Here is a 16003-nt window from a genome sequence, read left to right on the forward strand (position 1 = left end):
TAGATGGGAAGGGTGGTCTGGATTATCCAGGTGGGGCAGAGGGAACTCACACACACACTCACACACGGCAACGTGAAGACGGAACAGGAAGAGTTGAAGACGCTGCCTTTGAAGCTCAGCGTGACTCGCCACCAGCCACAGAATTCCAGAAGCTGGTGGAGGCGAGGGAGCCTCCAGGGGGAGAGTCACCCCACAGACCCCGTGGCTGTGGCCTCATGAAACTGATTTGGGGCCTTTGGCCGATACACTTTTGTTGTTTTAAGCTGTCAGGTTTGTGGTCATTCCTTACGGTGTCTGTAGGAACCCAACCCAGGCCTTTCCTCCAGGCGGGCGGCCCCTCCTCCAGGGGCCCTCAGTCCGCCCCTCCCAGCCCCGGAGTCTCCCACCGCACCCAGGCTGGCCCTGGAGAGAGCCCCTCACCGTGTACTCCTCAGTCACCGTGAAGGTGCCCTGGACTGCCCGCAGAGGAGAGGATGCTGGTTTGGGGTCAGAAAGACAATTCCCTCTCCTGGTGAAGGTGGAAGAGGCTTCCAGGAGGAGGGAAGGGCCTGGGGTGGGACGGTATGTGGAATGTTCTGGAAGTGGAGGGAGGCCCCACGGCTGGAGTGTGCTGGGGGGCAGAGTGGAGGGTCCTCATAATTATCCACTGTCCATCAACCATCTTGTGAGCCTGTTGTACCTCACCTCCATCCCACTGGCTCTCACTTGAACCCATGAGCTTCTGAGGGGCACCTGACCACTCGGCCCCAGGGATCAGGGGCTGAGGGGATCCCCAACCCCAGCCCCGGGGAGCAGGGGGTGAGGGGGTCCCCGACCCCAGCCCCGGGGAGCAGGGGGTGAGGGGGTCTTCGACCTCAGGCCCGAGGAGCAGGAGGTGATGGGGTCCCCGACCCCAGCCCTGGGGAGCAGCGGGTGATGGGGTCCCTGACCCCAGCCCTGGGGAGCAGAGGCGGAGGGCGTTCCCAACCTTGGGGAGCAGTGGGTGATGGGGTCCCGGCCCCAGCCCTGGGGAGCAGGGGGTGAGGGGGTCCCCGACCCCAGTCCTGGGGAGCAGGGGCTGAGGGGGTCCCCGACCCCAGCCCCGGGGAGCAGGGGGTGAGGGAGTCCCCAACCCCAGCCCCGGGGAGCAGGGGCTGAGGGGGTCCCCAACCCCAGCCCCGGGGAGCAGGGGGTGATGGGGTCCCCGACCCCAGCCCCGGGGAGCAGGGGCTGAGGGGGTCCCCGACCCCAGCCCCGGGAGCAGGGGCTGAGGGGGTCCCCGACCCCAGCCCCGGGAGCAGGGGCTGAGGGGGTCCCGGCCCCAGCCCCGCGGAGCCCTCCTGCCGCCCAGGGCTCCCGGGGCCCGGGTGATGGGGAGGCTCCCTGCCCTCCGGGCTGCCCGGGCGGCTCACCTTGCCCTCCTTTGCGTAGGCCAGCACCTTGTCCTCCTCCCGGGGGTGGAAGATGAGCGTCTCCACGGAGAAGGGGACGAGCTGCTTTTGGAAGGTGGCACCCTCGTCCGCGCTGAGGAACAGGCTCTGGTCCCGGTCGCTGAGCGAGGAGCTCACGAGGATGATCTGAAAGACACAGGTCAGGAGAGGCATCTGCACTCTGGGGAGCCACTGCCTGCAGCGGGCTCCCCGCAGCCCCCAGAGGCAACCGGCCCAGGCGACACCTGACTCCAGACTTCCCGCCTGCAGAGCCCGGATGGCAGATTCCTGAGGTTCGGAGCCCTGTTTGTGTACGGCCGCCCCAGGACACTGACTTGTCCAGTGAGAGCTCTGCAAGGGCTGGGGCAAGGGGTGGGGAGGGCCCGGAGGAGGCTTATTGTGAAGAGCACCGGGAGCAGGGGCAGTGTGGGAGGCTGCCTCGTCCTAGCTGGAGGCTTCGGGGTGGAGTCGGAGCCCACCTTCCGTATTCTCTCCCTGACCTCAAGCCCAGCATTGGATCACGCTGGAGATGACGGGAGATGCATACATCTTAGAGTGGCCCCGACTCCACTCCGACGTGAAACTGATGGCAAGGCGCCCCCCAGAAAGGACGAGGGGCACCTCCACCATGCGCACCCCCCAGCCCCCACCCCGGGAGGTCCCTTCACATTTGCCTTCCTTCCAGGTTCCTCTTCTCACAGGTACAAGCCCTGCCGGGCTGTGTGTGAGGATTGTCCTCCCGTCACAGAAAGGTCAGGACAGGCCAGCCAAGGGTCAGAACAGGGCGGCCCTGGGGCCACTCGGCAGAATGACAGGGCCCTGCGGAGGGACTCACGCGTGCCTGGTGCCAGAGAAGGTCGACTAGCTGAGGCTGAGTCAGGAGCACCTGAACACAGGGTGGAGGGGCTGGGAGCCAGGTGGTCCTGCCCCCGCCCCCCAGCACTGTGGCCCCGCCTCCTGCTCCATCAGAAGAGCCATTCCTATGCACGGACCTTGTAGAACCTTCATGGCTCTTCACAGCCCCAGGAGATGCCAACACCCGTATGGGGGTCCTAGGACCCTCCCGACTGCCTCCCTCCCAGCCTCACGTGCGGCCTGGCCTTGCCTGGCAAGGTCCACGCCCCTGCCCGTGCCCCTGTCCACCTCGGTGCACACCCTGGGATGGCCTTCCTCCCCAGGCTGGTTGGTGCTCCTGCTGCAAGGCTGCTGGGGGCCCGGGACTTGTCCTCAACACACTCACCCCATTTCATGGAAGAGGGCTCCTGCACGGGGACTGGGGCCCTGTCAGGTCTGGGGTACATCTGTGGAGGTCACTACTGATGCCCTCCCCTCCACATCCCTGCAGGGCCTGGGCGTTCCACACGCAGCATGAATGAGTGAGTGAATGAATGAGGGAGGGAATGAATGAGGGAATGGATGAATGAATGAGGGAAGGAATGAATGAATGAGGGAATGAATGAATGAGGGGAGGAATGAGTGAACTATGTGTCGGTGGAGCAGGGGGCTGGGCACACACACTCTGTCTTTGGATCAGTTCAGTTCAGTTCAGTTCAGTCGCTCAGTCGTGTCCAACTCTTTGCGACCCCATGAATCGCAGCAAGCCAGGCTTCCCTGTCCATCACCAACTCCTGGAGTTCACTCAAACTCATGTCCATCGAGTCAGTGATGCCATCCAGCCATCTCATCCTCTGTCGTCCCCTTCTCCTCCTGCCCCCAATCCCTCCCAGCATCAGGGTCTTTTCCAATGAGTCAACTCTTCGCATGAGGTGGCCAAAGTACTGGAGTTTCAGCTTTAGCATCACTCCTTCCAAAGAACACCCAAGACTGATCTCCTTTAGAATGGACTGGTTGGATCTCCTTGCAGTCCAAGGGACTCTCAAGAGTCTTCTCCAACACCACAATTCAAAAGCAGCAATTCTTCATCACTCAGCTTTCTTCACAGTCCAACTCTCACATCCATACATGACCACTGGAAAAACCATAGCCTTGACTAGACAGACCTTTGATAACCCAGCTCAAATTCCATGCCTGGGTGACCAGTACCCTCTGTGGCTCAGTCTCCTTGTCTGTAAAATGGGAAATGATGGGTGCCCGACACCGTGAGCCCACCATGGAGGTCTAATATGAACGCGACCAGCCGGCCTGTATTACCATTCCACGTGGCGACTGTCATTGGGTCGCTGTCCCCTCTGCTTGGCAGGTGGGAAGACTGAGGGGAGGCGGGCTCCTGTGGTCACAGAGCCATGCTGGGTAGGGCCAGGGTCAGTGGTGATTCCACACAGGGTGGAGTTTTAGCTGGGATGCAGCTGGCAGCCTGGGTGGGACTAGCCTGGCCCAAGATGAGCTCAGCTTTCCCTGGGAGGGAAAGTACAATGAGACGCCCCCAGAATACTTTCCCAAACCCCGACATGCCTCTGGAAGACAACGAAGCACGTGGAGCATAAATCAATGAGCTGCACAAAACTCCTGTTTCTTGTGAACAAAGGATACATCAGTATGTTCTTTCTTTCCAAGGAAGCCTTACTGGGCTCCTGGGTGAGGTCATTCACCTTCAGCAGAAAGCCTTCTGTCCCCCAGCAAGCAGAGGCACATGGAGCCTGATTCCTTGGTGACTCTGATCCCTGAGAGGTGGACACACGTGCTCTGAGATGTTCTTCATGGTGTGGTTTACATGCAGGAAAAATAGGAGGTGGTGGCAGAATGGTTGGGGGAGCCAGAGAGCGTGCACAGATATGTCCATGGTGTTTAGTGACAAGAGAACTAATGCACTCACACACGAAAAAGCAGGACATTATAAGCAAGTTCAGCTTCTGTACATTTCCCGTTGACAAAATTGTAAGGAAGTATATAATAGCTTTGTCATGGTAGGTATAGAAAAGTAAGTGTAATTTTGTCAGTGGAAAATGCGTAGAAAGCAGGGCGGAAGGAGTATTATTCAGCCATAAAAAAGAATGAAACTTGCCATTTGTGACAACATGGATGAACTTGGAGGGCATTATGCTAAGTGCAGTAAGGCGGACGGAGAAGCAAATACCGTGTGATCTCACTTATATGTGGAATCTACAAAGAAAAACAACCAAGCTCATAGATACAGAGAAGAGACTGTGGTAGCAGAGGTAGGGAACTGGGGATAGGCAAAATGGGTGGAAGGGGTCGAAAGGTACACATGTCCTATTATAAGACGAAGAAGCCCTGGGGAGGGACTGCAGCATGCTGAGAATAACCAACAAAACCCTACTGCACATTTGAAAGTTGCTAAGAGAGTAGATCTTAAAAGTTTCATCACACAGAAGAATTCTGTAACCGTGTGTGGTGACCAACGTCGCCTAGAATTGCTGTGGTTATCATTCCACAGTGTGAACACATTTTATTATGTTGCACACCCGAAACTAACATTGCTTGTCAGTTACAGCTCTGTTTTTAAAAAAGAGAAAGAAACACAGGGGTTATTAATAGTGGTTAGTCTTAAGCAGTGGGGTGAAGATTTTTTTTAATTTGAAATAAACTTTTTAGTTTAGAATAGTTTGATATTTTTGAAGTTTTTTTTTTTTTGATGTGGACCATTTTTAAAGTCTGTGTTGAACTTGTTACAATATCGCTCCTGTTTTAGGCATGCGGGATCATCTTAGCTCCCCAACCAGGGATTGAACTGCGGCCCCTACATTGGAAGGCAAAGTCTCAGCCACTGGACTGCCAGGGAAGTCCCAAACAGTTTTAGATTGACGGAAAAGTTGTAAAGATAGTACAGGACATTCCCACACAACGCATGCCCCGCTTCCTATTATTAACAGCCGGCATCAACATTATACGTTTGTCACAATAAGGACCCAACATAGATACATCGGTCGTGTCTAAACCGCACACTGCATTTCACCCGTTTTCCCGCTGATGTCTTTCTCTGTCCCTGTGCCAGGTTCCCACGTGACACTCAGTTGCCACTTCTCCTCGGGCTCCTCTAAGCTGTGACGTTTTCTCAGACTTCCCTTGCTGTTGATGACCTTGGCGGTTTTGAGGAGGACTGGCTGGATATTTTGTAATTGTGTCTCCATTTGGGTTTGTCTGCTGTTTTTCTCTTGCTGATGCTGGGGTTCTGGGTTTGAGGGAAAAAGAGCCGGGGGGTGGGGGAGGTTCTGTGTTCCCTGATCACAGGGGTAGGGACCTAACTCCTTTTGCTCCCTCCAGCATTCAGCACATGCCTGACCCCGAGCTGTGGGTCAACCCAGGCCTGCGGGATGAAGGCGCTCACACGTGCCTGCTTGAATGAGCAATTCCGGCTCACTCTGTGACTCCTCAGGGAACTGTTTGCTTGCTCTTCTCCTCTGGGTGGAAAACATCCCTGGGGATATTTAAGTTGCCTGGGGTGCAGAAATCATAAATAATCTCATTCACTTATTCCTGCTCACCACTCAAAATTTTACACATCAGTGAAGGCTCATTCATTCATTCATTCCTCCATGGTTAAAAGCCGCAGGATTTTAACCTAAATCACACAAGAATTTAGCTTGCCCAGGGTTTACGGGAGCAGAGCAGGGAAGGTCGGATCCAAGTGCAGAACAAAAGCAGGGCTTCGGGAGGAGGCGACGCCCAGATGAACTTTGAAGAATGAACGGAAATTTGATCCAGACCTGGGGAAGGGGGTTCTCAGACAGAGAGGCCAGCAGGACCGAAGACAAGCAGATGGGGGTCCCTGCTGAGACCGTTCATGTCCTCCTCCCACCTCTGTGTACGGTTCCCTCTGGCTGGAACGCACAGCAGGACTGAGACCCCCCACCCTCTCGACCTCACCACTGGCAATGAAGAATCAGATTTCCAGATTTTTTAAATGTCACAAAATCCATGTGTGATAAAAAGAAAGTTTTGAAATTTTCTGAGCCCGGAATTCTGGGCAACTTCAACAAAGCTGAATGTTTCTCGTTTATTTTTCATGTCCCTGCTTTGCGGGTGCCCCCAGCATGAGTTTAGCCTGTTTTTATGATGGGACATCTTCCTTCTTTTCCAGTGCTTCTCCAATACCTCTTCATCTGGCACAGCTAATTTTGAAGGTCACCTCCTCCAGGAAGACGTCCATGATATACATCCTCCAACAGTTTTTCTCATCCCTCCTCTGCCCCTTGCCCAGCATCTCATGTGTTCATTTGCTCCAGTCTAACATTCCTAGGGTTCTCTCTGTGAGTCTGCCTTTCCCTCCAGGAGGGGAGGCTGTGCAGCCTGGCAGGGCCCAGTCCTCATCCTTGCCATTCAGCCCAGAGGATGGGTGTTGGCATTCCCACACAGAATGAGGTCTCTGGGCACAGGATCGCCTCTCCATGACAGCCCTCAGTTACAGCTAAGGCCCTGTTCATGGTGTCACCCAGGCAGAAGGAAAAGGAACCTGAGGAAGTGATTCTGGCCAGAGTCCCAGCAATCTGGATCACGGGCTATTTTTGGCCTCAGAGTGGGACAAGCCAGGAAAGACGGGGGAAGAAGAAAGTGCTGACAAGGAAAGGATTATTGGAGCAAAGAAAACAAATCAATTAGCATCGTGCCGAGAGGAGGCTGGCAGATTGTTCCTCCAAATTGGGAACCAGACTATTTTCAATGGTGTATTTTCACTGGTTACTATTCTGGGGAAACATATGGTACCCGAGCGAGGTTCTGGGGGCCCACAAGGCTGGATGCCTCAAAATCAGAGGCAACTCAGTTAAAGGGAACTATCTGATAGATTCACTGGACTAACAGCCAGCCCATATGAAGCCTGAGTTTCAGGGTCTAATTTGCCAGGCCACGTACACAGTGCAAGCATGGAGCTCCTTGTTCAAAGAGAATCAGGAATTTCAAGATGGGACCTGTAGATCATCAGACCAAGCATGGATTCTCCTGTGATGGCTTGGGTCACATACCCACAGAGTGGACTCTTCCCAAAGCTCTTCGGTTAGTAAGTGCCAGGAGCAGTGGTAGCAGCGTCCTTGGAGACTGTCAGACTTGTGGTGCCTTGGCCCCACCGGGACCTGCGTGTTCATGGCCCCTGGTGAGTCCCAGGCATCCTCCCTTGGATGGGGGGTGGGGTGGGGTGCTGCCTTAGGCTGCAGCTCCTGCTCGCTTCGGCCCTGTGCCCAACTCCAAGCACGCTGGCGGACCTGGCCTCTGCTCCCCACCAAGTGACAAGGAAACAACCAGGTGCCCTAGAGCCCTGCTCTCAGCCACTCCGATGCCCCGCAGGATGGAGGCACCCACGACAGCCCCGGAGTCCAGGGAGGCCACACCGCGCATGGAACATGGAGGCCACAGCTGAGGCCTGCCAGCGCAGGGGCAGTGTAGGCTCTGGAGGCCTCACCCCTCCAGAGCTGGAGGTGAGGAGCTGGCCTCACCCCTCCTTTGCTCCTGCGAGCTGTGCAACCTTGGGCAAATCACTTCACGTCTCTGAGCCTGTTTCCTCCTCTGTAAAATGAAGATAGGGTTCCCATGGCAGAGGTGACTGGAAAAAATAAAGGAAGCAAGGTGCATAACAGACTGAGATGACAGCGGGTTTATTCTCATGGCATTTTATTCTAAAGAAGCTTGGTTCACCAAGCACCTCCTTGGGTCAAGGCCCTGGAGCTGAGGCAGCTCACAGGCGGTGGTGAGAAGGACAGTACAGGAAGCACATGGCTCCCTCCCATCAGGAAACTCCAGGACAGATGAGGACAAAGGCCAGCAAGCTGTCCCCAGGGCGACGAGCACTTCCTCTAAGGGGTGGGAGTTAGGCCAGGGCATGTGGGTTTGACTGCCTCCCTAACTGTGTACCCTGAGCTGCCCTTGCCCCAGCCCAGGCCTGGCCTGGGTCGAGGGCTTCCTGGAGGTGGCGTCACCTGAGCTGGGTCTTGAAGGATGAATAGGAGTTCGCCAGGGGAGGCAGTGATGGTGGAGCTCGGGGGGACAGCACACTGATGCTGAGCGGGAATGACAGGGCCCTTCTTTTGAAGAGAGTCTCCTGCTTGGGGATTTGGTTTTCGGTCGCTTTATTGGATATGCTGCAAGTAGGCTAGACCTCGGCGGGTCGGTCGACCAGACTTGCTCCCCTGCATAGGATTTGTGGTAGAGATGGGGTGGGGGGAGGCCTGACACTGGGCAGTGGGCACAGAGGGGGGCCAGTCCAGTGCAGGACAAACACAAGCCACTGTGACGCGGAGTGACAGGGGCTGCCACGAAGCTGCCTGCAGCACGGGTGTGGGGTGGAGAGAGCTCCCTGTGGTCCGCTGCAGGCGAGGGGGGCGTGGGGCTGGGGTGCTTGTCTCCCTAAGTTCCCCAGGCCTGCAGCCTCTGTGCCTCCCCCAGAGCCCCTGTCTCTGTTAAAACAGATAGATTAGCTCTCTCCGCCAGGATGTTCTGGGTGGGAAGCCTGCAAAGCGACCTGGCCTCAGAGGCCTGAAAATTAACAACCCTTCCGTTATTTCCCTGCCAAGCCCGGCAGGTGTCCCCAGGGTCCCACTCGCGTCTGGTTGGAGAGACGCAGGAAGTACTAAGCAGGGCAGCTCTGGGCGGTGCAGAGATGAGCAGCAGGGGCAGGTGGGGGTGGTGTGAATCGCTGACTGCACTTAGCGGTCACCGCAGACCTGCTAAGCTGAGGTGTGATCATCCCCATTTCTCAGGTGGGGAAGCTGCGGCCAGAGAGGCCTTGCGGAAGATTGTACTGTCAGCCGGGTTTGCACCCAGCACTTCCCTGCATCATTCATCCGCACCACCTCATGACCAGTGGTGTGACTGCATCAGCCCGGAACGTGGAAGCGACACGAGGCAACGGGCTTGGGAGGGTCTAGACAGATTCGCTCCCCCATCCCCCACCGCTGCTCCAAAGACTATTAGGCATGGCTTCCAGACTGCAGGTCGCTCCTGAATTTGGGGGATTTCTGATCCCACAGGCAGCAGAGGAAGGCTGGGATGGTGGGGGAGGCAGGCTTTCTGTCCATCTTCATCTTTGTTTCCCCTGCTTGGTCCACCATTCTATTCTCTGAGGCCATTCACGCACCCATTCAGCTGTGTGCCAGACCCCAGGCTGGGAGATGAATCTCACAGAAGCCTGGCCCCCAGGGAGCCCACAGCAGGCAAGGGAAGCTGTTGAATGATGTGAGCCATGCACTGGGACCGGCGACCCTAAGAAGGGGCTGGAATGGAGGGTGTCTGGAAAGTGTCCATGGAGGCAAGCTGTGTGCTCCCGGCAGGAGTGGGTCAGCGTTGGCCAAGTGCAGAGAGGTCCTCCAGGAAGGGCAGAATGTGCAAGACGCCGATGTGGGCCCTGCACGGCCAGGTCAGGAGGTTTGCCTGAACCTGGCACCCTGGACGCCCTTCTGGGACCCTTCGACATGGGCCTGCCCCTCCCTGCCTGCCCGGATCGTGTCCACCTGGCCTCCCGCTCAGACCTGCCCTGCCTGAGTCACCCCTGCATGATCCAAGTGTGGTCTCACCTGCCAGGTCGCCTCCTCTGGTGCCCTGCTGGGCTTCCATTCCCCCATCTCCTCCAAAAGGTGGTGCCAACATCCCAGTCTGCCTTGCAGTGTAAACCCTAGCTCTGAAACCTTGAGTTAAAAAAGGAAAACAAACAGCACCCAGCAACTGGTTCTCACCTCTGCCAGAGTTCTGGCTGGGTACGCCACTGATCTTGGGTTTCCCTTCAGACTCTTTATCAAGGAGAAGACTTGTTTTTCATCTTCTCTTTACCAAGCGGAGCCCTCAGAGGCTTCCCTCCGCATCCCCGGGGATGGGGGTCCTCAGGAAATTACCTTCCTATTTAAAACGCAATCGTCCAATACATTCCTTGCCAGACAGTCGTGCCCAGCTGGGGACACAGGAAACTGGGCTTTGACGCCCGGAGAGGCAGACAGAGGAGACAAACAGATACAGCAGCATCCACCCCCTGGGTCTCAAATTAGAATCTGTGCAGAGCATCTTACATACGCCGGTGTGAGTCATCATGAGCGAGAATAACTCTGCTACCCGGCAAGGAGAATGCGCGGATGAATGCCTCTCGCTGGGCTATTCAGCACACACTCGGATTGCTACCCAGGGTGTTAGCAGAAAGTCACTCCACATGACGGCTTTCAGTCTGGGGGGCGCCGAGAGAATGCAGAGCCTGGCAGAGATGCCGCTCTGCTCGGTAACCTGGGGCTCATCTCTCTCCTCACCTTCAACTCAGAAATAATCGTCTGTTCTGGGCTGAGGTCCTAAATTAGGCACCACGTGTGAAACTGTGGCAGAAATAGAAGGGCTCTTCGTGGCTTTTGTGCTTTCTTAAGCCAGGAAGTAGGAAGTGACAGGCAACCTGCTCCAGTATCCTTGGCTGGAGAATTCCCTGGACAGAGGAGCCTGGCTGGCTACAGTCCACAGGGTCGCAAAGAGTCAAATACGAGGGAGCACGCAGGCAAACCAGAAAGATCTATTCTTGAAGAAGTCACAGATCATTGGAATTTGTGCAAATATAAGTCTACGGTGCTGTGTCCCTGCTTGAAACCCTCAGGGCCTCTCCTGCCGGGGCTCCTGGGTCTGCTGTTTACGACTTGCCCCGGTGACCTCACCTGGATGACTTTACTCTCCCTCCCCGGCCCAGGTCCAGCCATCAGACCACGTCCACATCCCCAGATGTCCACTGCACCTTCACACTCCTTTTCCCTGGGAAGCCCTGGCTGTCTTCTCTCTCCCGCAGTGAGGAGGCGGGCCTGGAGGGGGCAGGCCAGAGGCTGAATAGGAGGACTTGGGGGTTATCAGCTGAGATAAGCTGGTGGCCTGGGCTGGGGCAGATGTCATGCAACTGGAGGGGAGAGGGCGGGTGACCATGACATTTTATGGTCAGAGTTCAGCGGGTTTGGTGAAGGAAATAGATGGAGAAATAACGGAACCCTAAGCACGTGGCTCGGGCAGGCGTGTGGACGTGAGGACCAGCCGGTGGTGGGGAGGGCTGGCTTTGGGGATGAAGAGGAGCCCAGGGTGAGCCTCACGCTGGGGCTGAGCTTCCTGAGGGTCACCCCAGATGGATAGAGGAGCTCGGGGTTGGAACTCTGGGTGAGTTCAGCAGAGAAACCTGCCCTGGGGTAGGCCTTTGGAAGGTCCGCGCTCAGACGTGTGACTGGGGGTCCTGGGAGTGGAGGACCCTCCCAAGGAGTGAGAAATGAACTGGCCAAGGATAGGGACCAGAGAGACCCCCGCAGAGGGGAGCCTACAGGGAGAGCCCTTCCCCTGGGTCTTACGGCTGAGGGGGAGAGACAGGGAGTAAAACAAATGCAGGAACACGATGATTCAGGTAGTGAGACGCACCATGAGAAAAGTAAAATCAGGTGATTAGACGACCGTGTGTGTATACATGTGTCCATGTGTATACATGTGTCCATGTGTATACACACACATGAGCTTGTATGTATATATGACACACAGGCAATAATGTACGTATGTATAAAGAGATACATACACATGAATATGGGCTTCCCCAGAGGCGCAGACGGTAAAGAATCTGCCTGCGATGCAGGAGACCCGGGTTTGATCCCTGAGTTAGGAAGATCTCCTGGAGAAGGGAATGGCAACCCACTCCAGTACTATCTCCTGGAGAATTCCATGGACAGAGGAGCCTGGTGGGCTACAGCCCATGGGGTCGCACAGAGTCGGATGCGACTAAGGGACTAACACATGTGAATGAACATCTGTGGAAAGGTGAATGAAGCAGTCCAGAAGGGCAAAAGCACTGCTTCCGCTGAGACTATGGGCGTTAAGTTCTTTCTGTCTTACTCTGCTTCTACTTCCGTTCTTACCATGTCATGGTTACCTAAGATGGGAGAGGTACTCAGTACATATCTGTGGGATCAACAGATACATTTTCATAAATTAATATTTTAAGATGAAAGTGTGCTAAGTGTGCAATCAGAAAAGAACAATATATACTTTACGAAAAGAAGAATTGGCTTGTGGGCAAAGGCCTAAGAATGTATGTTCAGTTCTTCATCGAGTAAACAAGACAGGAAGATAATTTTTTTAAATGAAGATTTACTTCTAGAAAATCATGAACAGTTACTAATATGTTAAATTCAGTTGTATTTCCTTCTCTCTCTCTGCCTAGCATCCAACCATCATCCATCCATCCATCCATCCATTCATCTATCCATCTATCATCCATCCATCCACCATCCGTGCATCCATCCAACCATCATCCATCCATCTATCCATCCATCACCCACCTATCCACCCACCCACCCATCCATCATCTACCCATCCTTCTATCCATCCATCATTCATCCATCCATTCACAATGGTGAATCCATCCACCATTCAATCTTCCTTCCTTCCTTCCCTCCCTCCCTCCCTCCCTTTCTGCCTCCTTCCCTCTTCCAATTCACTATTGATCCTCCATCCATCAACCCATTACAAATGGCTTTGGGGAGGGAGCGCCACACACTTTGAGCCCTGTGCACTCTTTAGCCACTGGCTGTAACCATCATCATGCAGCCCAACCCTCAACCCGCCCTTCTTGACGTGGGCACCAGTGGCTTCTGCCTCCCAGTCTTGTCTCTGCATAAAGTTGAACTCCATCAAGTAGGGGTGGAAAAGCAAAAGGGAGATAACGTTTACTGAACATGTACTCTGTGCTGCCCCGGCTCCCCTGGTGGCTCAGCTGGTAAAGAATGTGCCTGCAATGCGGGAGACCTGGGTTCGATCTCTGGAGTTGGGAAGAGTCCCCGGAGAAGGGTATGGCTACTCACTCCAGTATTCTGGCCTGGAGAATTCCGTGGACTGTATGGTCCGTGGGGTCACAAAGAGTCGGGCACGACGGAGCGACTTTCACTTCACTTTGCTCCAGGCCCTGCACTCGGCACCAGCCTTTTATCATCTTATTTTCACAACAGCCACGAGGCGGGAGGGGTTTTTGTTTCTGTTTTAAAGACAGAAATAGGAGCCCAGAGGGGTGAAATGAGCCGCTCCAGCCCGCACCGTCTGCCTGCCTCTGCCCTGGCGCCGAGCCGACTCTGGTGCTGAGAACCCTTGTCCTGCTTCTGTGTCGAGATCGACAATTATCTAGCACAATTTAGTAAAGCATCCGCTCAAACACAATTACAGAATTGATTGTCAGGAAAGGATTGGTTCAGTTTTAATTACCAGCCTGACAATCACTGAAATGCCAAGAAACATCCCCAAGAACATCTGTAAATTGAATGGAGGGGCAGACCTTTTCCCTTTGGCTGGACGCTGACTTGGAAAATCTCGTGTCTGATCGATAATAACCAGATAAGGTGAACCTATCGCAGGACCTATAACAACAACTCATTGCCAATATTTTAGAGCCGTGGCTTATATATACAATCTTGTCTGTAGCATTCGGGAAATATGAGGCCCCCATCTCCCCCTGTAATTATTGATGATCTGAGTTCTCTAAAGGGGCTGATGCTGAGGCTCTGGAGTGAGTAGGGTGTAATTGTTCTGTTTGGCTGGCTGAAGATGTTTTGCAGACAAAGCTAAAAAGCCTGCCTGCTGGGCGGAGGGTGGCGGACGGTTAATTCTCTGGAGTGACTGTGTTTGGGAAAATTGTCTTTTATCAGGACAGTTGTATTAACAATGCATGGTTAGATCTGAGAACAATTTGCTCATTCATCTGCCCCTAACTGAACAGCAGAATGCGAGGGAATGATCTCCGTACCTTCTCGGGGTACGTTTTCCACGCTGGCTTGGGCAGCCTCCAGGGTACAGATGATAGCATTTGACTATGGAGTGACTGTGGAATCTCCAAAGGCTCTCTCTTCCAGTATTTGTGATTAGAGACCGAGATTATTACTGCCATGCTTGTTGGGGAAAGCACAGCCAAAGCCATGTCCATCAGTGCAGGGACTACTGATGTTCTGTGCTCGTAGAAGCCAGTAAGGACAGAGCAGAAAGGAGCAGTATCGTAGCTTCCTCATATCTGTGGGAGGAAATTGACTACCAGGGAAGCCCCAGTCAATGGCCTGGAGCAGAAATCACCTGGATCATGGTTTTCCTGAATGAAACACTCCTGCCTCATGTGGAGTGGATAACAGCGTTGGCAATAATCCTCAGTCAATTCAGTCGCTCAGTCGTGTCCAACTCTTTGCGACCCCATGGACTGCAGCACGCCAGGTCTCCCTGTCCTTCACCAACTCCCGGAGCTTGCTCAAACTCATGTCCATCGAGTCGGTGATTCCCAATCATCTCATCCTCTGTCGTTCCCTTCTCCTCCTGCCTTCAATCTTTCCCAGCATTAGGGTCTTTTCCAATGAGTCAGTTCTTCTCATCAGGTGGCCAAATTATTGGAGTTTCAGCTTCAGGATCAGTCCTTCCAATGAATATTTAGGGCTGATTTCCTATAGGATGGACTGGCTGGATCTCCTTGCAGTCCAAGGGACTCTCAAGCGTCTTCTCCAACACCACAGTTCAAAAGCATCAATTCTTTGGCGCTCAGCTTTCTTTATGGTCTGATTCTCACATCCATATACGACCACTGGATAAACCACAGCTTTGACTGGATGGACTTTTGTCCACAAAGTAGTGAGCCATGCCATGTAGGGCCACCCAAGACAGATGGGTCATGGTGGAGAGTTCTGACAAAATGTGGTCCACCGGAGAAGGGAATGGCAAGCCACTTCAGTATTCTTGCCTTGAGAGCCCCATGAACAGTGTGAAAAGGCGAAAAGTAATCCTACGTGGCATTTGTCAAGCACTTACTGTGTGCCAGGCGATGTACTGAATACTTGACTCACATTTTCAACAATCCTCTGATGAGGTGGGTGCTGTTATTATCCCTGTTTGCCAGATGAAGTGAATCCCAGAGAGGGCAGTGACCTCTCAGGTCACATGGTGGGAGGTGACCCAAGATGCAACCCAGGCAGCTTCCTTCCCACACACTGCAAAGATGGGGGGGGAGCATGTTGCTGACGTTAGGGGGTACAGGCTACAGAGATGAGGGGTGCACGCTGCAGAGATGGTGGGGGCGCTCATGGCCCTTCCCTTGGTCTTTGCTTGTGCATCACAGAACCCATGTCGGCCAGTGATGAGGACAGAGGAAGCACAGCCGAGATGTCCTTGCCTTCATGGAGCACACCATCCAGTGATGAGGTGGTGACCAAAGAAGCCCGTAAATGAGCGGTCATGGACTCTGAGCAGGGCCCCAGCACCGGATGACAGGGTGGGGGTGGGGAGAGGGCCTGGCAAGAACACAGAGAGAGAGAGTCGGCCAGCTCCAGCAGCAAGGGATGGGGAGGCGGGAGAAGGGGGAGAGGGGACCACAGGAAACGTGGAGAAGGGAGACTTGGGGGCTGGATGCCCACTGCGTGGGGCAACAGGGAGCCTCCTGCCGGGGGTGCTGGGAAGAAGCAGTGAGCCATGTAGACCTGGGTCTGCCCTGGTGGCACTGACGGTCTCTAAAGGAGAAAGCCTGGGGAGGAGACTGAGAAGAAGTGGGCACAGAGGTGAGATGAGAGCAGAGAGCACAGGGCCAGGGGGGCCTGGGCCCGAGGGGGCGGGCATGGGGGCAGCTCAGACAGGACAGGGTGGAGCAAGCACCACGACTGTCGCAGGTGGGGTGTCCCTGTCACAGGTGGGTGTCCCTGGGCACCACCGACTGTCACAGGTGGGGTGTCCCTGGTCCCTGC

At 54.7% G+C, this 16003-nt stretch overlaps 1 protein-coding gene across 3 annotated transcripts in view; it reads right to left on the minus strand.

Annotated features, from left to right (window-relative positions):
* Positions 1 to 16003, minus strand: part of SORCS2 (sortilin related VPS10 domain containing receptor 2) — a 497183-nt gene that overhangs the window by 85152 nt on the left and 396028 nt on the right. For all 3 annotated transcript variants that reach the window (XM_086407453.1, XM_086407451.1, XM_086407452.1), the window contains exon 4: positions 1392 to 1556. In XM_086407453.1, coding sequence (XP_086263579.1) covers positions 1392 to 1556 — 165 coding nt within the window. The remainder of the gene's footprint in view (positions 1 to 1391; positions 1557 to 16003) is intronic.

Source organism: Bos grunniens, chromosome 6 (genome assembly GCF_055505025.1).
Source record: "Bos grunniens cultivar Pamir isolate PY7600 chromosome 6, Bosgru_T2T1.0, whole genome shotgun sequence".
Classification (NCBI taxonomy): Eukaryota; Metazoa; Chordata; class Mammalia; order Artiodactyla; family Bovidae; genus Bos; species Bos grunniens.